This window comes from Triticum urartu, chromosome 1A, assembly GCF_056163025.1.
Source record: "Triticum urartu cultivar PI428250 chromosome 1A, HENAU_Tu73, whole genome shotgun sequence".
NCBI lineage: Eukaryota > Viridiplantae > Streptophyta > Magnoliopsida > Poales > Poaceae > Triticum > Triticum urartu.
Genome location: NC_141873.1, coordinates 18,393,672 through 18,416,165, shown reverse-complemented (window position 1 = coordinate 18,416,165; position 22,494 = coordinate 18,393,672). Strand labels below are relative to the sequence as shown.

The 22,494-nt window shown below is 44.8% G+C and overlaps 2 protein-coding genes and 1 long non-coding RNA gene across 4 annotated transcripts; 2 read left to right on the top strand and 1 right to left on the bottom strand.

Moving 5' to 3' along the window:
- The first annotated feature begins 4,190 nt into the window (after positions 1 to 4,190).
- LOC147988488 (uncharacterized) lies at positions 4,191 to 5,868 on the top strand. The gene is made up of 3 exons (XR_015615421.1): positions 4,191 to 4,823; positions 4,958 to 5,094; positions 5,337 to 5,868. It is a non-coding gene; the product is annotated as an uncharacterized LOC147988488 (long non-coding RNA).
- A 224-nt stretch (positions 5,869 to 6,092) lies between these two features.
- Positions 6,093 to 7,487, bottom strand: LOC147988487 (uncharacterized). 2 transcript variants are annotated; one of them, XR_015615419.1, is made up of 3 exons: positions 6,632 to 7,487; positions 6,458 to 6,551; positions 6,093 to 6,375 (listed from the first exon to the last, which is right to left on the bottom strand). XR_015615419.1 is itself a non-coding variant. In XM_087541744.1 (2 exons), exons 1-2 carry the CDS (start codon positions 7,391 to 7,393, stop codon positions 6,402 to 6,404), a joined length of 912 nt encoding a protein of 303 aa, XP_087397870.1. In that variant the 5' UTR covers positions 7,394 to 7,487; the 3' UTR covers positions 6,368 to 6,401. The 2 variants fall into 2 exon arrangements, 1 of the variants encoding a protein (XP_087397870.1); XM_087541744.1 differs by having other exon boundaries at positions 6,368 to 6,551.
- Positions 7,488 to 9,661: 2,174 nt separating this feature from the next.
- Positions 9,662 to 12,955, top strand: LOC125542967 (uncharacterized). The gene is made up of 10 exons (XM_048706202.2): positions 9,662 to 10,469; positions 10,599 to 10,790; positions 11,409 to 11,516; positions 11,607 to 11,648; positions 11,743 to 11,838; positions 11,926 to 12,021; positions 12,149 to 12,259; positions 12,361 to 12,393; positions 12,476 to 12,526; positions 12,611 to 12,955. The coding sequence occupies exons 1-10, from the start codon at positions 9,702 to 9,704 to the stop codon at positions 12,707 to 12,709; spliced, it is 1,596 nt and encodes a 531-aa protein (XP_048562159.1). The 5' UTR covers positions 9,662 to 9,701; the 3' UTR covers positions 12,710 to 12,955.
- Positions 12,956 to 22,494: the final 9,539 nt, after the last annotated feature.

The following is a 22,494-nucleotide window of genomic DNA, read 5'->3' as shown; positions in this document are numbered from 1 at the left end:
TCCTCTTTCTGTCCGAAACGAAGATGAGGGATAACCGTGTCAGGAACTTTATGTGGTCTCTGGGTTTCTCGGGTTGCTTTGCTATGAGTTGCGAGGGCCTTAGTGGAGGCCTTGCTTTATTCTGGAAGGATTCGGTGGATGTTTCTGTGAAGGCCGCTAATAAGCGATGCATTGATACCCATGTCAAGACCAGTGGTGGAGTGGTATGGCGTGCATCCTTTGTGTACGGGGAGCCTCGAAGAGAGGACAGACCACAGTTTTGGGAGCTGCTCCGGCGTCTTCAACCAATGTGGGATGGCCCGTGGTTATGCTGCGGGGATTTTAATGAGGTCTTATCCCAAGATGAACACTGCGGCCCTAGAGACCGATCGGACTCTCAGATCTCTGCCTTTAGGGACTGCTTAATGGATTGTGGCCTCTCAGACTTGGGTTGCTCGGGGCCAAGGTTTACGTGGTGCAATAAACAGGATCAGAATACTCATGTCAAGGGCCGCCTTGATAGGGCTGTGGCAAATGGTGCCTTCTCTAGCTTATTCCAGGAGTGCGGGGTTGTGAATCTCATCGCTACATCATTAGATCATTATCTGGTCCTTGTTTTGCTGGACTATAGGGCTGCTCATGATCAACGCCCTTCGGTACAGCAGGGCTTTCGGTTTGAGGCAATGTGGCTCCGTGCAGAGGACTACACGGAGACCCTTGAACGTGCATGGTCGGAGGGGCGTGATGGCAGCCCCTCCCTACAATCTACTTGGTCTAACCTGCAACACGTTGCGGGTTCTCTGCGAGCTTGGAGCAAAGAGGCGTTTGGCAATGTTCGGAAGAGAATTGGGAAACTGGAACGCCGCCTGGCCACAATCAAGTCACTACCTCCATCAGTTGCGTCTCTGGATGAGGAGCGGTCTATCGAGGGACGGTTGTGTGAGCTCTTTGAGCGGGAGGAGGTCATGGAGCGCCAGCGGTCCCGTGTTGATTGGCTGAAGGCCGGAGATCGCAACACGGAGTTTTTCCATGCCAGGGCGTCGGCCCGCCGACGCACGAACAGGATTCATTCTCTGGCCCGAGAGGACGGCTCCTTATGTTCTGCCCAGGGTGAAATCAAGGGGATGGTGGATCATTTCTATGAAAAGTTATTCACTTCTGAACCATGCCAGGGTGGGGATGGGGTTGTGGACGCTATCCCTCATAAAATCACGGCCGCGATGAATGATGATCTCTGCAAGCCGTACTGCAACGAGGAAATCAAGTCTGCGCTTTTCCAAATGGGCCCGACGAAGGCTCCAGGTCCGGACGGGTTTCCAGCTCTATTCTATCAGACCCACTGGAGTTTTCTTGAGGAGGATATCTGTCAGGCTGTTCGTGGTTTCCTTGAGGGCAGGCCGATCCCGGAGGGTTTTTGTGATTCAGTTATTGTTCTTATCCCCAAGACTACGAGACCGAAGCACCTTAAGAATTTCAGACTGATCAGTCTCTGTAACGTGCTTTACAAAATTGCTTCGAAGGTGCTAGCCAACTGTCTGAAGGTGCTGCTACCTGTCGTGTTCTCTGAATGTCAAAGTGCTTTTGTTCCGGGCAGATTAATCATGGACAACACACTCATTGCCTATGAATGTATGCATACCATTCGAAAGCAACGGGTGAAAGAACCCTTCTTTGCCCTCAAGATTGACATGATGAAGGCCTACGATCGTGTTGAATGGAGCTACCTTCATGCCTGCCTGACTAAGCTGGGTTTCGCACCGGCTTGGATTGATTCTGTGATGAGGTGTGTTACTACGGTTCGTTATGCCATCAGAGTCAATGGTGAGCTTACTGAGCCTGTGGTTCCTTCCTGGGGCATCCGGCAAGGGGATCCAATTAGTCCCTACCTGTTTCTTCTGTGCACTGAAGGTTTGTCTAGTCTACTCTTCCAGAAGGAGTGTTGTGGCGAGCTACATGGGATCAAAAACGGCCATCAAGGCCCTCCTATCTCACACCTCCTATTCGCGGACGATAGCATCTTCTTTGCTAAGAGTGACCAGCGTAGTGTGGACTCCTTGGACTCAGCTTTACAGAAGTATTGTGGTGGGTCTGGCCAGGTTATAAATAAGGAGAAATCATCTATCTATTTTGGTCGGAATTGCCCGGACAGCATCAAGAACAGGGTGAAGTCCAGACTCGGTGTTTATAATGAAACCTTTCATGACTTCTATCTTGGCATGCCTACCGAGGTTGGTAATTCTCCCACTAGTACGTTCAAATTCTTGACTGACAGAGCTTGGCAGAACATCTTCGGGTGGAGTGACCGGCCATTATCTAGGGCGGGGAATGAAGCTCTGCTTAAGTCTATCACTCAGGCCATTCCTACTTTCGTCTCCAGCTGTTTTCGCCTTCCGGTTGCCACTTGTGAAAAGTTCAGACAAATTGTGGCTGATCAGTGGTGGGGAAGGGAGGACGGTAGGAAGAAGCTTCATTGGAGATCTTGGGCCTGGCTTTCGACACCCAAGTCTCTCGGTGGCATGGGTTTTAGGGATATGACCCTCTTCAACCAAGCAATGCTGGGTAAGCAAGGGTGGAGACTTCTAACTGAACCTGATTCATTGTGTGCTAGAGTTTTGAAGGGTAGATACTACCCCAATTGCATCTTCTGGAATGCCTCGGTGCCACGGACGGTGTCGGCCATGTGGCGTGGTATTATGCATGGACGTGATCTACTCAAGCGGGGAGTGCAGTGGGGGATCGGAGACGGGCGGCAGATTAATATCCTTGCTGATCATTGGATCCCGTCTACTCCACCAAGTTTGCTGCAACCCACCTCGCCTATTCCTACTACTGCCACAGTTCACTGTCTTATTGATGCTGACAGGAAGGCTTGGGACGAGGAGACCGTCCGGGCTTTCTTTTCTCCTGGAGTGGCCGAGGAAATTCTTCAAGTCCCGGTTGATAGGAATGGTGGAACAGATTTTGTGCGATGGCCTTTCACAAGGTTTGGCGAGTATTCAGTCAAAACTGCATACAATTTTGCAAGAACAAGTTGGTTTCTCCAAGACCGAAGCAGCAATGGTTTGGGCCAAAGTTCAGGCTGGCCAGCGGAGGAGAAGCTTTGGAAGGCCCTGTGGCGGGTCAAGGTTCCCAATAAAATGAAGATTGTGCTCTAGCGCCTTGCTCATGATTGCTTACCTTCAGGTGATCAGCTCAGTCTTCGCCAAGTCCCTACTAGGACGGACTGCCCTTTTTGCGGTAGAACGGAGCGAGTGGAGCATGCACTGCTCTTCTGCCCTCATGCTCGTGCTGTGTGGGACGACATCAAATGCTTCTTCCACATCAAACTCCGGCGCGCATCTTTTTCCTCCCCCAAACAATGGCTTTTCAACTTCTTGTCAGGGTGCTCGGACCGAGAGGCAATTGTTCTTACGGTTGCCATTTGGCATATCTGGGAAGCACGGAATGTGGCGAGGAATGAATCTGTGGCGCCCCAGCCAAAACATACTGCTGCAAGAGCAAAGGCCTACATCGACCTGATCTTTCGACATTTATATGACCATGCTCCTGCTCCTAGGCGTGAGACCTCCCTTTCGGGTTGTCCTTGGTCTCCGCCGCCGCAGGGTTCGGTGTTGGCTTTCTCTGATGTTGCGGTGTCGAAGGAATTGGGCAAGTCTGCTTTGGGTGTGGTGGTGCTCGATCATGTGGGGCGCTGTGTAGCAGCCTGTTCTGAACCTCTTCTGGGCGCACGGCCTCCCGAGCTGGTTGAGGCCATGGCGCTCCGGCGTGCTGTCGCCTTGGCTCGAGAGGAGGGTTTCTTCGACGTCATCTTCAACACTGATTGCCTCTCGGTGGTGCAGCGCCTCTCTTCTCCCACGAGGGATCGCTCGGAGGTGGGTTCTGTTCTTTCAGAGATCAAGCTCTTGGCGGGCGGCCTCTCTTCAACTTGTTTCCAGCATGTTTGTTGGCATTGTAATGTTCTAGCTCATATGCTAGCTAGATCTAGTTTGAACTCTTCTAGTCTTTGTATTTTTCATTCTGCTCCGGATTGCATCCGGGAGACTCTGTGTAAGTTTGTTGCTTAATCAATAAAGGCGGACGTTCTCTCAAAAAAAATTGATGCTGGGCCACGTGGACAGCGCGGTCGAGACAGTTGCGGGTTGGCTTTGTAGATGCACGTAAGAGCTGAAGGGACTCGGCCGCCTCGCAGGTTGCTCCCGACCGCCCAAAAGTCCCCTAACCTAGCCACCAAATCCGCCTGCCGCCGTCGGAGGAGGCCGATCTCGGCGGACGGCGGCGGGGCGCCCCCGCTGGTACCTCTCTCCCTGCTCTCGTCTCTCCTCCAACCCCACCACTCCTCCGTCCTCCATCTACCTCCCACTGCTACCTGATGCGCCGCACGCCCTCCAGGCCGCGTCCCTCAGTTGGGGCGCCAGATCCGGCGGCCAGCTGTCTGCCCCATGTGTGTGGCAGCCTCATGATCGGGTCGGTGCATAGCGGGAGACAGCACTCTGCTTCTTCTGTGCACGATCTTCAGGTGCAGCCGTGGAGGACTCGGTGGGGTGGGGTGGATGTGAGCTCTCCACAACTCTCTTGTTCTATAACACAACATGCATTGCAAAGGCAGACAGCTTAAAAGCTAGAGCATCGAAGGATGCGGCGATAGAGCGCTCGTCCTCGCCTGCTCCTGGTAGTGCTGGCGAACTGGACATCGACGCGTGCATGCGACAATTGCCTCCAGTGGCAGTGCAGGCTGTACCACCGTAGAAGACAACAGTGATATACGGAAACAGCCCCGTCTTCGGGCCGGTAACTCCGACGGTGACTTTCGCATGTTCCATTGGTACATAACCGGCATCAACACGGTACTTAGCCAGTAAAGATGTAACATCATCCAATTTGCATCTGACAGAAAATGCGATGCGTTGAATCTACGTGCGTGCATGGCTGATGTGCGCCTTTTTGTCCCTTTGTTTCCACCTTGATCTTGTCGCTGCAGGTGTTCTTCGCCGAATGGATGGATTTTCTAGACAGCAACCTCACCGACAATGTGTGGCCTTGCCTGTCTGCATACACCGACGACATCCTGAAAAACTTATTCGCTTTGGCACAAGAGATGGCGTACTCAAATTCAAGGTAATTACTTCTGCGACCTCGCCCTTCATCATCAAACAAAAACTAGTGCACCGGTGCTTGTGCTGCTACCGGTGCACCGATCAAAAAATAATAATAAGCTACTAGAAATAAAAATAGCACAACAACAGAAAAAGAACCATTCCTTTTGTGCACAAATATTTCATACATTATCCTGCTTTTTAGTTAGTCGGACCACTGATCCTATATAAACTATTTTCTTTGCTTGCATGCAAAAAAAAAAGACAAAGCCAGAAGGGTCAATTGGCACATCCAACTGGTGCATCCACCCAACACTGCTCGAGGGCTCCATCTACTCAGGGGCTGCTGTCGAAAATGTTGCTCGTCAGTTCATTGCCGCAGAGGTCTGCTCAAAGATTCGCAAAGGTATGCTCAACTTTGCTACAGATCACATACCACCAGCAACCACTTTGGCCAGCAAAACGGAAGCTCGGCACAATGAACCGCTGCTACATATGTTCACGCAACTCGAAAGCAAAGCTGAAGCTATGTACACTCAGTTCATGTCACGTCTTTCAGCCACAAACAAAAGCTATCTGCCTACATATGAATGGCCGACCCGGCGACTTGCATCACCATCAGCTCCCCTCCGAGGTTAGTCTCCTTAAGTTACTTCATAATCCGTCAGCTCACACCCAACTACTGATGAAACTCTGCTTTTCTCCTGAATTTGTTTCTACAAGTTGGGTATCGGCGCCGCATAGAGGACACACAGCAACCAAACCATGCAGCAGCGGTTGCGCAGGCAAAGCGGGATAAACGCCCACGTATCTTAATGTTGCCGCTATCCTCTAACGACCGTCGCTCCGCTAGATACAAACGTCATCCCTCTCCCATCTCCCCTCGCATTAAAATATCCGTAGACCACTGGCAGAATACCACACGCGCTAATTCTCTCGACCCTGATGGACGCCAACCGATTCCGTGAGCAGGCGTGGACGAGCGCTCTTGCGAATTATCGGAGCATCGAATCACCAAGATATTAATTCAGCAAATACAACAAACAATTCACAGAAATCTCATTAACCAACTTCTGCTCCCTTCTAAACAACATCATCAACACAGCCTTTTTTAGCAGATTCCTTTGCAGGCTCAGACTGAAGATTACTACTAGTCAAGTGGTAACAGTTCAAACCATGCTTCAGAGGGATCAATCAAACATGCATGATATGTCAGACAAGGTAAACCCATCCATGCCAAACTATCCTACTTGAAATGAGACCACATGGCAATATCATAACCATCTTTGGTCGGCACTTCATCCTGCAGCAAAAAAACAACAAGGAGGATCACAAAACAAGATGTGAAAGAGAGATCAAGATTAGTGATGAACACAACCACTTACAGACTAAACCAACGGCATTGTACAAGAGAAACCAAACGTTGGGGCACCATTTCTCCAGAGCAGCCAGTATTTCATCTTTACTCTTCAAGAATGTCTGCCATCAAATAATTCCTGTTACCATATTGCTTCTTCATGAAACAATATAAAATCATTACAAGACATCGAGATATTTACCTTGATGGTCAAGGGATATGTGTCATAATGCTTCCACAAGTTTCTGGTCAGCCTAATAAGATCATGAGCATATTTTATATTGTAGTTCCAGTTGATTTCAGGCCTCAATTTATAAGTGTCCTGTTGATTTTTTGCTAAATGTTCTTCTATCATGGCTAGCCTCTTTTTCCTACTCTCTTCATCATCGACCTTCTCATGTATGATCTTCGCTTTTTCTTCTTCTAAGTGTTGCTTCTGTTCTTCTAAGGCTTGCCTTTCTTTCTTGATGTTGTAATTTTCTGCATCAACACGTTTCTTCAGTTCTTGCAACTCCTGACACATATCACCATCTTTACTTGTAGGCCACACAATTCTAGTCTCATTGATGGCATTCCGAACATCTACACTGGAAGGTATCAGATCAATGAGGTACTTGCTTTTTTGCACATTTGTCCACATGATTGGATAATGCCTTGCAGTTTTTGCAAGATTTCTTCCAATAAACATCATGGCTTCCTTCCCAAGGAAATTGCAGAATGCTTCTGTCCCCACGTCCTTGGGTACGGAGCCATTGGAAGTGCAGATAGCTTTGATGTCAGTACATAAGGTGGTCAACTGTTGTTTTTTATTAGATTCATGCAGACAATCAACTGCAAATTGAGTCACAGATAGCAAGGAGTCAATGTTGTTGCTTGTCAGCAGGTGAACAAAATGTGTATGAGCTATGCTTGGCAGCTCTAGTGTTGTATTGCTAGTAGTATATTGTGACTGATAATACAGCATGTATAAGCCTACAAATCTATATGAACATGGTGAGTAGGGTAAAAAGAGGAGTAGGCGAGTAGCCCAGGTCAGGGAAGGGCAGCATCTTGACTGGGTGGAGTTGACACCGGCGGAAGATGTGGAGGTTACAGGGAGAGAGAGGAATGATCAAGGGTGAGAGCCTTGCGAAACCCATGCACTAGAGTTCCATTAAACCTATAGATGTATGCAATCACTTTACGGCACTGACAGTAATGCACTTCATCACAATAAATAACTCATGTAGATCAAATCTGAAAACTATGATCGGACTATGCCTATACTTCCATGTTTTTTCAATTCTACTCCCTAATCCCCATTACCTGCTCATGAGTTGACTTTTACTCACTTTTTTATTGACATTTGGAGGATATGACAAAGTTCCCCACATTATTTTTTTGTGTTCTTATGATACATACTACCTCTCTTCATGATGTAATTGTGAACTTGGCAGTCAAGTCATACTATTTGTTGATTGGCAAAGGAATAGGTGTAGAATTAAGTCTAATTGCATGTTGTGAGCAGGAACAGCCTGTAAGCAGGAAAGCAGAGTTGTTTTCAATAAGCCACATTGTTTCAATCCTAAGTTTGTAGTTTACTTACATTTTTGTCATTTGTAGCTGGAAAGTGGACCTATTTGAGCGAAGTTACATATATAAATGTAATTATGTTCCATCATTCATTTGAAATCAGATAGCAATTGATTTGCAGATTCTTGTCTGTCTTTAAACCCTCACAAGTCAAGTAAAAATATTTGCATAATAGTACTTTGGTCTGCAGTGTTTAATTTTATGCAGTAGGATTCTCTCTATATATGCAGTAGGATTCCCCTTTCAACTACATTGAGTCAGAGTTTGGGCAATATTTTTCTGCAGTCACTACAACAAATCATCTAAAAGAAGCTAAAACTTTAATCCAATAAAATATGGTCTTCATCTGATTTCCATAAAAAAATCATATGCTTCACCGATAAAATGAAGAATGCGCAGAAAATAGATTACCCTTGTCGAAAAGTATTTTCAGTTCTGGTTCAGCATTCTCCACGCTCTTGAGATATAAGTTTTGCATACCAAGTTTTCTTGGGCATACTCTGCGCTTCACCATTTGGTCCAACACAGCACAAAGATCTCTGCAGAAATTATCATAATTAATGCAGGAGTAGAAAGGAAGGATAAACAGAAATTAAGTGAACTACCTACAGTATCATCTTTAGAAAGAAGTCAGTAAAGGAGCCGTTGGCTTTTGAAATCACATCTTCTCCCTTTTCCTTCCTTGAGTTGATGTATCCTTGCAACGAGCCATTGACTGTGTCTGGTGATAGCACAAGACGCTGAACTTGGTTACCTGTCTCCTTGTACAGAGTTTCCATCACCAACAAATTTGGATGCTTCCAAGTTCGCGTCAGTTCGATCGAACGAAGAAGGTCAGCTCTGTCTTCTGGCTGGTAGAACTTGATAAGGCACTGAATCTCCATGCTCCCTACTTGATATTTTCCTTTGTACAGCTTTGTTCTTGACCCATCGAAATCTACAATGCGGTCCTTTGTAGCCTTCACGCTGCATGTCGGTTTCTCCCCAAAGAAATGATCCTTGTATATGTCGTATGCAACCTTGTTATTCAAACTGCCCAAATTTGAATTTTTTTGTTAACAAAGATCAAATTTCATATGCAGTCGAATGATGGTGAGAAATATATTTGACGCCTACATTGGATAGAAGATCATTTGAAATGGAACTGTAATAGAATTGGCAAGCTACCTGATGAGATCTGTCATGTGAGGTGGTTGGAGCAAGCCAATGGGATGGTCATCATTGTACTCCTTGTTCTTAGGGTTCATGTGTTTTTGCCTTTTTGAAGGGAGCCCCGTCACCTCACATGTTTTTCGCTTCAATTCCCCTATATCCGCATCTGCTTTTACACCCACAGGATAATCGGTGCCGCACCATTGCACCTGAACCTGAATTGTCGCAGCAGGAGGCTCTTTCGGCATATCAGATGGTGATGCCATATGTATTGCCTGAAAGTTGCAATGTTAGATGGTGCTCCCAGAACAAACTGCAGGTTGGCAAGTAAATGTTCAAAACAGAAAATCTAGAGTAATCTATGAATAGGCAAAACTTAACTGTTTTTTAGGCCCAAAAAAAAGTTTTTTACTGTGCCAGCGGTTTTGTTCGTCAAACCGAAACGCGTTGAGGAAGGGAGATGGGCCTGCTTGGCCCAGCTTGCCTCTCCTAAATTGCAGTCCTCGTTCGTCTCCCGACCCTCAAAAGAAAAGAAAAGAAAAGAAAAAATGCAGTCCTCGTCTCCCCAATCCCCCCATCCACACGAAACCCTAGCGGCCGAATCGCGATCCCCTTCCCGTCTCCGTCGCGACGGCTCCACCCCTACCCCTATGATCGTCGATCAGATGCCGATGCCGCAGAAGCGGCGCCGCCGCCGGAGGAGGCCTCTTGAAGGAGTGTCCCGCCGGCGCCTTGGTGACGGTGGCGCATCCTTGTCTGGATCCCTTGTCGATCCGGACTCTGATAGCAGCAGCCGTGTGGATGGAGGCTCTCCGCCGCCCGGACTCCCCGACGACGAGCCTGCTATGTCTGGATCCGTCGTCGATTCCGATGGAGGCTCTCCGCCGCCCGACGAGCCTGCAACAGAGCCAAGGTACCATGAAATTGTTGCCTCGCGCCTCGCCCAATTGGAATTGCCAGTCGGCTCGGAATGGGAGCTCGCCGGTTTGTCAAACATCCCTTCCCGTGAAATCCTGGAAGCCCTTACCCGTAAATCTTTCCATGATGATGAGTCGCGAGCTGCTCTAGTACAATATCAAATCCAGTGTTTCTTGAACGAGGAGACCCAGGAGGGACGAGACAGAGATTCACAAGATTCGGCCGTCGTTGTTGTTGCTGAACCGGCCAATGATGCTATCACGAAGCAGCAACACAAAAGCGACTGTGAAAAGCTAGGGGCCCGCATGACTGAAATTGAGACTTACACCGAACTGGACCAAGAGGAGACCAACAAGTTCCATCTCAAGTATGCGCTTTATCGCATCAAAGCTTGCCTGGTTAGTTAATTTGTCCCACACATCAATGCTCCTTCCTGTCTGTTTATCATTATTAATCTATCATACATACATCCATACATGAAAAATGAGTTATGCCCTCTTATGTACTTACTCCATCTGTGTATGTAGCTGCTGAAAGGAGTGCCGGTTGACAAGATTGATGATGCTGCGTTGGAACGCAAGTACCCTCCAGAGCTTATCGTCAAGAACGACTACTTCTTTCACTACGTCCAAGATGGCTTCTTTGGTTGGTATTTTGATTCCGAACTCTGTTACAAAAAGTCCTTGAGCGACTACCAGCGGCTAGTCATTTTCAATGATGTAAGTGTCATTACCGTATTCGCTGCACTTATTTATGTAATGCATCTACATTTAATACTATGTACAAATGCAGTCGGTAACCAGTTTCTTATTGATTTGCCCTTTGAATGGACAATAGCAAAAAATTGCTTAATATGAAAGTAACTTCTTTGTAGCTTGACTTTTAAGTCTGAGTTTAAGAGGCATACATAAGGTCCTTGGACAAACTCAACACTAAAACTAAGAAAATTGCAGCATTTGGAGATTAAGCACATATTAGAATATGGGTTCTTTTAATAAATTAGCGGGGTCTTTCAGTTAAAATCAAACAGAGATTAATTTTCAATTTTTATTTGGATGGAACAAGTCCTAAAACCTCAGTTGGGCGCACATGCTATAGGCTGCTCCCAGAATAAAACTACTATCCTGTTTTCGTACGCATAAACAAAGTTTGCCCCTTTTTTCGAGTCCCCGTATATTTTTGACACGTTCAAGTACTATGTGTTATTTGGCTCTTCTCAAACTTCATAAGTACTCTAATCAGTACTCTTAAGAGCATCCTGTTCGCTTATGTTCAGTGCTTGTTATTCTCAGGACAGCTGAACTATGTCGTTTTCCTGTTGTTTTACTCGGATGCAGGGTGGCCTTGAGTATACAAGGTGGAGTAGATACCGAGCATTTTATAGCACCCCTGACGCTGATAGAGATTATCTCCAATACTGGGAAACAATTGTGAAGGAAATTAAAGTATGCCTTTTGGAATCATCAGCTAGTTCAAGTTTAGAGCTTTGTTCAGTATTTTTATTTTCTTGGACTAACAATGTTTGTTCTTGACAGTGGCTTGAACAGTATTTGCTGACAAATGAGTCGTCTATTGAGGTATGCATATTTGACCTCTCAAAACCATGAAATTGCAAAAAATCTCTATATAAATGTTGCACCACCACAATAACTTGTCTGTTCTATTATTTAGTGGGCGCGTATACATTCAAAGGCCACATTCCAAGCATGTAGGATCGCAGCTGGGTTTCAGAACATGACTCTGGAACTAGCAGCTGCTGGTTTGCATGTAGAATTCCTCTATCCCTTGCTCAGTTAGATATTCGGCCCTTGTTATAGTTGTATTTAACAATTGCATTCTTTCGGTTAAATTCAGGAGTATATATGGAATGCACGCATGGATCTCATGTTTGAGAAAGATCGTGATGGTGTCTTCTATCAGATTTGGAAGCGGGTCAATGATAATCATCAGGTCAGCGCTGCACATCAGCCTTTTCAAAACACAACATTGTTATTTTACTGATGATTGTGTTTTGTGAATACTTTCTCTCTACTTATGCTTGGTGATGTTATTTATTTTTCCCTTGGACAATGTTCAGCTGAGTTTCAGAGATGCTCTTGAGCAAGTTTATGGTGAAAACTTGTATTCAGCACACGACCGCAGTATGAAGTATGAGCTGAATTACGGCGATTCCAACATGGAGCGTGTTGTAGGTTTTTTGTTCCACAGGCGTTCTATATGTGATTGCTTCTGTTATAAATCAATATATTCTTTTACAATGCAAATTGATTTGGTCTTCTTTCTTTGTAGTTTGCTCGGTGCACAAAAGGCATTAGTGACAGTGTAAGTATAGTATGGCGTTATCTTAGCATCCATTGGTTCCTGTTATATTCTCGTGTGATTTCTTTCTTTTGTGTCTCTATAGGTTCCAGAATATAAAGCCCGTGAGCTGATTGCACAAGAAATTCGTTGGACGGTATGTTTGTTGGGTAGATATTGTCAAACAACATTGTATCCACCTGTAATTTTTTATGTAGTATCTTACTCTTTCCATTTTCAGAGTTTGTGTTCTGGAACGTATGAGCAGTACGCCAGGAAGAAGCTGAAGATTGCAGAACTGATAGGATTAATTCCCAAGGACAAGATAGGAGCTGCGTAGTTGTGTTTGTTAAGATAACAGCTGTGTAGTTGTGTTGGTAATGTCTTGGCGCTGGTTCCATAAAGATTCCAGGCTGCATTATTCCTAGCAACGCCTGTTGGTAATGTCTTGGAGCGGGTATTGAAAAAAATCAATCTTGAATTAACTAGCTTTTGTATGGAAGAAACTCACTAGCTTTTGTATTCCTAGCAACGCCTGCAGAATTGACTAGCTTTTGTATGGAAGAAATTCATCTTGAATTGACTAGTTGTGTCTCGCATTTATTACATACATATCCCCATACAGCAAATTGTTCAAATGCTATCGTGAAATGAACAAATTCAATTGGTGGAAAATCCTCGTCGAGGCATTTCCACTCAAGTCCTGTGTATCCAAATGATTTTGAAATGAGAAAATACCTGCCTGGTAAAAACTGCTGCTTGGATGGAGCCTGGGCAAGGCGTGTTTGGTTCCTTCCCCGGGTAGCTACTCGGTCGTCTAGTATTTATAGACTTTACACAGCGGGCCATATCATATTGTTCATTACCTTTCTTTACAATAATACGACTTTATTTCTCAAATAATAGATAGGTCATTTACAAGCATATGAGAAATAGAGTCACGAGAGTTGGAAACCCAAAGTGAAGAAGCTCTAGACCTAAAGCAAAGCTTTGCTAAATAATCTGCTATCTCATTTGCTTCACGGAAGCAATGATCATACAAAACTTTCCCAAACTCATTAGCAAGGTTATGGCATTCGCTTACTGTCACTTCAGGGGCGAAGTAGTCCTCATACTGGTTCAAAGTTTGTACCGCAAATGTACTATCTGATTCCTTGCTCTCACTTCAGGGCTGAAGTAGTCCTCATACTGGTTCAAGGTTTGTACCGCAAATGTACTATCTGATTCAACGATCACTCAGTTACCTCCAACGTTTGCTGCCAGATAGAGCCCATTACAAATCGTACTCAATTCTACACAACTGACATTGGTAACATGTGGTAAAAACCAGTTAGCTGCAACCAGAAAATTCCCCTTATCATTACGTGCAACAGCTCCCGTGGCACCCGATTGCGTGTCATGATGAAATGCGGTGTCCACATTGACCTTAACTAAACCCTAAGGCGGTCTCTTCCACATGTGATCATGCTTTCGAATTGGTTGATTGGGAGTCATTGCTCTTATAAAGTTTGTGGCCAGTGCTTTGATAGAAACGCCCGTACGATCAGTCGATTGGATAGTCTCACCACTCACAAACTGGCGTCGTTGCCACCAGATATACCACGCTACCACGGCAATCAGCTCCGCCATTGGCAGGTCCCCATAGTTTGCTTGGTCTCACTAGTGGCTTCTCTGGAGAAATAGCACACGGTGGGTAAACAAATTACTGTTGGGCAATTGATAGAAAAGCGAATAATCATGATGATATCCAACACAATGATCATGTATATAGGCATCACGTCCAAGATTAGTAGACCGACTCCTGCCTGCATCTACTACTATTACTCCACACATCGACCGCTATCCAGCATGCATCTAGTGTATTAAGTTCATGGAGAAACGGAGTAATGCAATAAGAATGATGACATGATGTAGACAAGATCTATTCATGTAGGAATAGACCCCATCTTTTTATCCTTAATGGCAACGATGCATGCGTGTCTTGCTGCCCGTTCTGTCACTGGGAAAGGACACCGCAAGATTGAACCCATCACAAAGCACCTCTTGCCATTGCAAGATAAATAGATTAAATTGGCCAAACAAAACCCAAATATCGGAGAAGAAATACGAGGCTATAATAATCAAGTATGGATATTAAAGCAATACAAATTTGATCATAAACTCACATTTCATCGGATCCCAACAAATACACCGCACAAAGTCATTACATCAAATAGATCTCCAAGAGAACTTTGTATTGAAGAACAAATAGAGAAGAAGCCATCTAGCTACTGCCTACGGACCCGTAGGTCTGATTTGAACTACTCACGCATCATCGGAGGAGCACCAATGAGGATGATGAACCCCTCCGTGATCGTTTTCCTCTCCAGCGGAGTGCCAGAAAGGGCTCTAGATTTGATCTCGTGGCTCTGGAACTTGCGGCGGCTGAAACGATTTTTCGACGACTTCTCTAGGGTTTCTAAAATATTTGGGAATTTATAGGGCGAAGAGGCGATGCAGGAGACCCCTGTGGGCCCCACAACCCACCAGGGCGCTTCTGGGCTCCTAGGCGCGCCCTGGTGTCTTGTGGTCCCCACGAGCCTCCCCTGGTTGCTTCTTTGGCCCATCATCTGTCTTCTGGTCCAAAAAAATCACCAACAAGTTTTGTGGCATTTGGACTCTGTTTGGTAAGGATTTTCTGCGAAGGGAAAAAACAAGCAAAAACATCAACTGGCACTGGGCACTATGTCAATAGGTTAGTCCCCAAAAATGATATAAAATTATTGTAAAACATCCAAGATTGATTATATAACAGCATGGAACAAGCAAAAATTATAGATACATTGGAGACGTATCAACCAACTGCAATCATTTCGGAAATTCTGAATGGGTTCAATCGGTGACACCGAAGTGTGGAAAATGCTTAGGTTAGCTTTTCTCCCGTCTCACCGAAAAGCCTAAAGTTCAAATCTTTTGTACTATTAGGTCCGACAGAGTATTTCACCCGATCCCACCAAATATATAATAAATGTGTTTCACAGTTGGATTTTTGGTGCTGCCTATATATACCCCCACCCATTCCGCATGCCAGAGTTGAATCCGGCGGATCTCGGGTAGGGGGTCCCGTGCTGGTGATCTTGGCTTAATAGTAATATGACAAAGAGGGGACACGATGTTTTACCCAAGTTCAGGTCCCCCCGAAGAGGTAAAACCCTACGTCATGCTTCTGTTGTATTGATTGTGGATGGGGTACAAAGTATAAGATGACCTACCTCGAGATTGTATGTGAATGAATATAACCCCACGGTCTAAACCCCTCGGCTTATATAGACACCGAGGGTACCTAGGGTTACATGTAGGTGAGTTACATCATGGGATAAACATGTCGATGATTGAAACGGATCTTGGAGTATGCGCCAAGTCATTGGATAATTCCATCTTGAGTATGTAGTGGGGCATGGCAAACATGTCTAATGCTTGTGGTCGTCTATTGGGGAAGATTGGGAACAAGTGAAAACTTAGTTCTGACTTTGATCAGTACTGATGACGGCGACGCCTCAGAGCATCTTCAACAGACGCGCTATGGCGCGACGTGCAAAAAAAGTTTTACAACGCCGAAATAGCCCTTTTGCGCGTCGGGCAACACAGTTGCTTCACCAGGCGCTGGAATTTTTTAGCGCGCCAAAGCGCCGCTTCAGCAGGCGTGACAAAATAGAGCGCGCGCGCCCAGCCCAAACAACATTGTGCATTCCATGTGAAACAAATAAGATCAAACACACACAAAATAAATCGACAAAAAATAGTTCAATTATTATTACAACTCAAACAAATAATTAAACTTTAATACAACAAATAGTTCATGGCCAATAGAACAAATAATTCAATACAATACAACAAATAACACTACAACAAACATACAACATCATGCGTTTTGTCGCCCATTCCATACCCACCACTCCTCGACTAGCTAGATCCTTCTGAAGTTCATCATGCATTTCGGCACGTCGAATGACATGATAAGAGGCAACAAAGCGGGCCACCCTTTCAACCCTCCTCCGCACCTGCACGGGGTGTCCCATCAACTCATACTGAGAGTAGTCCAAATCTTGCACGCTCTCGTTCTCGATGATCATGTTATGCATGATCACACAAGCGTTCATGATGTACCAAAGGATATTTTGATCCCAAAATCTAGCAGGTCCTCTCACAATAGTAAATTAGGCTTGTAAAATCCCAAAATCTCTCTATTCATCTTTCCTAGCCGCCACTTGAGCATTGTGGAAATAAAGATTTTTCTTACCTTGCGGTGCCGACAACGGCTTTACAAATTTTTGCCACCTTGGGTAGATGCCATCCGCAAAATAGTAGCCATAGTTGTACGTATGGGCATTGTTGGGGAACGTAGTAATTTCAAAAAAATTCCTACGCACACGCAAGATCATGGTGATGCATAGCAATGAGAGGGGAGAGCGTTGTCTACGTACCCTCGTAGACCGTAAGCGGAAGCGTTATGTCAACACGGTTGATGTAGTCGTACGTCTTCACGATCGACCGATCCTAGTACCGAAGATACGGCACCTCCGCGATCTGCACATGTTCAACTCGGTGACGTCCCACGAACTCACGATCTAGCAGAGTGTCGAGGGAGAGCTTCGTCAGCACGACGGCGTGATGACGGTGATGATGAAGTTACCGACGCAGGGCTTCGCCTAAGCATCGCTACGATATGACCGAGGTGGATTATGCTGGAGGGGGGCACCGCACACAGCTAAGAGATCAATGATCAACTTGTGTGTCTTAGGGTGCCCCCTGCCCCCGTATATAAAGGAGCAAGGGGGAGGCCGGCCGGCCCTTGTGGCGCGCCAGGAGAGGAGGAGTCCTCCTCCTAGTAGGAGTAGGACTCCCCTTTCCAACTCCTACTAGGAGTGGGAAAGGAAGGAGGAGAGGGAGAAGGAAAGGGGGGCGCCACCCCCCTTCCCTAGTCCAATTTGGACCATAAGGGGAGGGGGCGCGGCCTGCCCTAGCCGGCCCTCTCTCTCTCTCCACCAAGGCCCATGTGGCCCATTAGTTCTTCGGGGGGGTTCCGGTAACCCCTCCGGCAGTCCGGTTATACCCGAAACCACCCGGAACACTTCCGGTGTCCGAATATAGTCATCCAATATATCAGTTTTTTACGTCCCGACCATTTCGAGACTCCTCGTCATGTCCGTGATCACATCCGGAACTCTGAACTACCTTCGGTACATCAAAACACATAAACTCATAATACCGATCGTCACCGAACGTTAAGCGTGCGGACCCTATGGGTTCCAGAACTATGTAGACATGACCGAGACACGTCTCCGGTCAATAACCAATAGCGGAACCTGGATGCTCATATTGGCTCCTACATATTCTACGAAGATCTTTATCGGTCAAACCGCATAACAACATACTTTGTTCCCTTTGTCATCAGTATGTTACTTGCCCGAGATTCGATCGTCGGTATCTCAATAGCTAGCTCAGTCTTGTTACCGGCAAGTCTCTTTACTCGTTCTGTAATGCATCATCCCGCAACTAACTCATTAGTCATATTTCTTGCAAGGCTTATAATGATGTGCATTACCGAGAGGGCCCAGAGATACCTCTCCGACAATCGGAGTGACAAATCCTAATCTCGATCTATGCCAACTCAACAAACACCATAGGAGACACCTGTAGAGCACCTTTATAATCACCCAGTTACGTTGTGACATTTGGTAGCACACAAAGTGTTCCTCCGGTATTCGGGAGTTGCATAATCTCATAGTGATAGGAACATGTATAAGTCATGAAGAAAGCAATAGAAATAAACCAAACGATCAAATGCTAAGCTAACGGAATGGGTCAAGTCAATCACATCATTCTCCTAATGATGTGATCCCATTTATCAAATGACAACTCATGTCTATGGCTACGAAACTTAACCATCTTTGATCAACGAGCTAGTCAAGTAGAGGCATACTAGTGACACTCTGTTTGTCTATGTATTCACACATGTACTAAGTTTCCAATTAATGCAATTCTAGCATGAATAATAAACATTTATCATGATATGAGGAAAGAAATAATAACTTTATTATTGCCTCTAGGGCATATTTCCTTCAGTCTCCCACTTGTACTAGAGTCAATAATCTAGATTACACAGTAATGATTCTAACACCCATGGAGTCTTGGTGCTGATCATGTTTTGCTCGTGGAAGAGGCTTAGTCAACGGGTTTACAACATTCAGATTCGTATGTATTTTGCAAATCTCTATGTCTCCCTCCTTGACTTGATCACGGATGGAATTGAAGCGTCTCTTGATGTGCTTGATTCTCTTGTGAAATCTGGATTCCTTTGCCAAGGCAATTGCTCCAGTATTGTCACAAAAGATTTTCATTGGACCCGATGCACTAGGTATGACACCTAGATCGGATATGAACTCCTTCATTTGCTGCTTTCGAAGCAGCTATGTACTGCGCTTCACACGTAGATCCCGCCACGACGCTTTGCTTAGAACTGCACCAACTTACAGGTCCACTGTTCACAATAAACACGTATCCGGTTTGTGATTTAGAATCGTCCGGATCAGTGTCAAAGCTTGCATCGACGTAACCATTTACGACGAGCTCTTTGTCACCTCCATAAACGAGAAACATATCCTTAGTCCTTTTCAGGTATTTCAGGATGTTCTTGACCGCTGTCCAGTGATCCACTCCCGGATTACTTTGGTATCTCCCTGCTAAACTAATAGTAAGGACACATCAGGTCTGGTACACAACATTGCATACATGATAGAGCCTATGGCTAAAGCATAGGAAACAATTTTCATTTTCTCTCTATCTTCTGAAGTGGTCGGGCATTGAGTCTGACTCAACTTCACACCTTGTAACATAGGTAAGAACCCTTTCTTTGCTTGATCCATTTTGAACTTCTTCAAAACTTTATCAAGGTATGTGCTTTGTGAAAGTCCAATTAAGCTTATTGATCTATCTCTATAGATCTTTATGCCTAATATGTAAGTAGCTTCACCGAGGTCTTTCATTGAAAAACTCTTGTTCAAGTATCCTTTTATGCTATCCAGAAATTCTATATCATTTCCAAAATCAATAATATGTCATCCACATATAATATTAGAAATGCTACAGAGCTCCCACTCACTTTGTTGTAAATACAGGCTTCTCCAAAAGTCAGTATAAAACCATATGCTTTGATCACACTATTAAAACGTTTATTCCAACTCCGAGAGGCTTGCACCAGTCCAAAAATGGATCGCTGGAGCTTGCACACTTTGTTAGCACCCTTTGGATCGACAAAACCTTCTGGTTGCATCATATACAACTCTTCTTCCAGAAATCCATTCAGGAATGCAGTTTTGACATCCATTTGCCAAATTTCATAATCATAAAATGCAGTAATTGCTAACATGATTCGGACAGACTTAAGCATAGCTACGGGTGAGAAAGTCTCATCGTAGCCAACCCCTTGAACTTGTCGAAAACCTTTCGCAACAACTCGAGCTTTGTAGACAGTAACATTACCGTCAGCGTCAGTCTTCTTCTTGATGATCCATTTATTCTCTATGGCTTGTCGATAATCGGCGAGTCAACCAAAGTCCACACTTTGTTCTCATACATGGATCCCATCTCAGATTTCATGGCCTCAAGCCATTTTGCGGAATCTGGGCTCACCATCGCTTCTTCACAGTTCGTAGGTTCGCCATGGTCAAGTAACATGACCTTCAGAATAGGATTACCGTACCACTCTGGTGCGGATCTTAATCTGGTTGACCTACCAGGTTCAATAGTATCTTGATCTGAAGTTTCATGATCATCATCATTAGCTTCCTCACTAACTGGTGTAGGTGTCACTGAAACAGTTTTCTGTGATGTACTACTTTCCAATAAGGGAGCAGGTACAGTTACCTCGTCAAGTTCTACTTTCCTCCCACTCACTTCTTTCGAGAGAAACTCCTTCTCCAGAAAGTTTCCGAATTTAGCAACAAAAGTCTTGCCTTCGGATCTGTGTTAGAAGGTGTATCCAATAGTTTCCTTTGGATATCCTATGAAGACACATTTCTCCGATTTGCGTTCGAGCTTATCAGGTTGAAGTTTTTTCACATAAGCATCGCAACCCCAAACTTTCAGAAATGACAACTTTGGTTTCTTGCCAAACCACAGTTCATAAGGCGTCGTCTCAACGGATTTAGATGGTGCCCTATTTAATGTGAATGCAGCCGTTTCTAAAGCATAACCCCAAAACGATAGCTGTAAATCTGTAAGAGACATCATAGATCACACCATATCCAATAAAGTGCGGTTACAACGTTCGGACACACCATTACGTTGTGGTGTTCCGGGTGGCATGAGTTTCAAAACTACTCCGCATTGTTTCAAATGAAGACCAAACTCGTAACTCAAATATTCTCCTCCATGATCAGATCGTAGAAACTTTATTTTCTTGTTACGATGATTTTCCACTTCACTCTGAAATTCTTTGAACTTTTCAGATGTTTCAGACTTATGTTTCATCAAGTATTACCCATATCTACTCAAATCATCTGTGAAGGTGAGAAAATAACGATACCCGCCGCGAGCCTCAATATTCATTGGACCACATACATCAGTATGTATGATTTCCAACAAATCTGTTGCTCTCTCCATAGTACCGGAGAATGGTGTTTTAGTCATCTTGCCCATGAGGCACGGTTCGCAAGTACCAAGTGATTCATAATCAAGTGGCTCCAAAAGTCCATCAGTATGGAGTTTCTTCATGCGCTTTACACCGATATGACCTAAACGGCAGTGCCACAAATAAGTTGCACCATCATTATCAACTCTGCATCTTTTGGCTTCAACATTATGAATATGTGTATCACTACTATCGAGATTCAATAAGAATAGACCACTTTTCAAGGGTGCATGACCATAAAAGATATTACTCATATAAATAAAACAACCATTATTCTTAGATTTAAATGAATAACCGTCTCGTATCAAACAAGATCCAGATATAATGTTCATGCTCAACGCTGGCACCAAATAATAATTATTCAGGTATAATACTAATCCCGAAGGTAGATGTAGAGGTAGCGTGCCGACGACGATCACATCGACTTTGGAACCATTTCTCACGCGCATTGTCACCTCGTCCTTAGTCAATTTTCGCTTAATTCGTAATCCCTGTTTCGAGTTGCAAATATTAGCAACAGAACCAGTATCAAATACCCAGGTGCTACTGCAAGCATTAGTAAGGTACATATCAATAACATGTATGTCACATATACCTTTGTTCACCTTGCCATCCTTCTTATCCGCCAAATACTTGGGGCAGTTCCGCTTCCAGTGACCAGTCCCTTTGCAGTAGAAACACTCAGTCTCAAGCTTGGGTCCAGACTTGGGTTTCTTCTCCTGAGAAGCAACTTGTTTGCCGTTCTTCTTGAAGTTCCCCTTCTTCTTCCCTTTTCCCTTGATGCTCCTTCTTGAAACTGGTGGTCTTGTTGACCATCAACACTTGATGCTTCTTCTTGATTTCTACCTCCGCATCTTTTAGCATCGTGAAGAGCTCGGGAATTGTCTTATCCATCCCTTGCATGTCATAGTTCATCACGAAGCTCTTGTAGCTTGGTGGCAATGATTGAAGAATTCTGTCAATGACACTATCATCAGGAAGATTAACTCCCAGTTGAATCAAGTGATTATTATACCCATACATTTTGAGTATATGTTCACTGACAGAACTATTCTTCTTCATCTTGCAGCTATAGAACTTATTGGAGACTTCATATCTCTCAATCCGGGCATTTGCTTGAAATATTAACTTCAACTCCTGGAACATCTCATATGCTCCATGACGTTCAAAATGTCGTTGAAGTCTCGGTTCTAAGCCGTAAAGCATGGCATATTGAACTATCGAGTAGTCATCAGCTTTACTCTGCCAGACGTTCTTAACGTCATCAGCAGCATCTGCAGCACAGCAGCAGGCCTGGCACCCAGCGGTGCTTTCAGGACGTAATTCTTCTGTGCAGCAATGAGGATAATCCTTAACTTACGAACCCAGTCCGTGTAATTGCTACCATCATCTTTTAAGTTCGCTTTCTCAAGGAACGCATTAAAATTAATAGGAACAGTAGCACGGGCCATTGA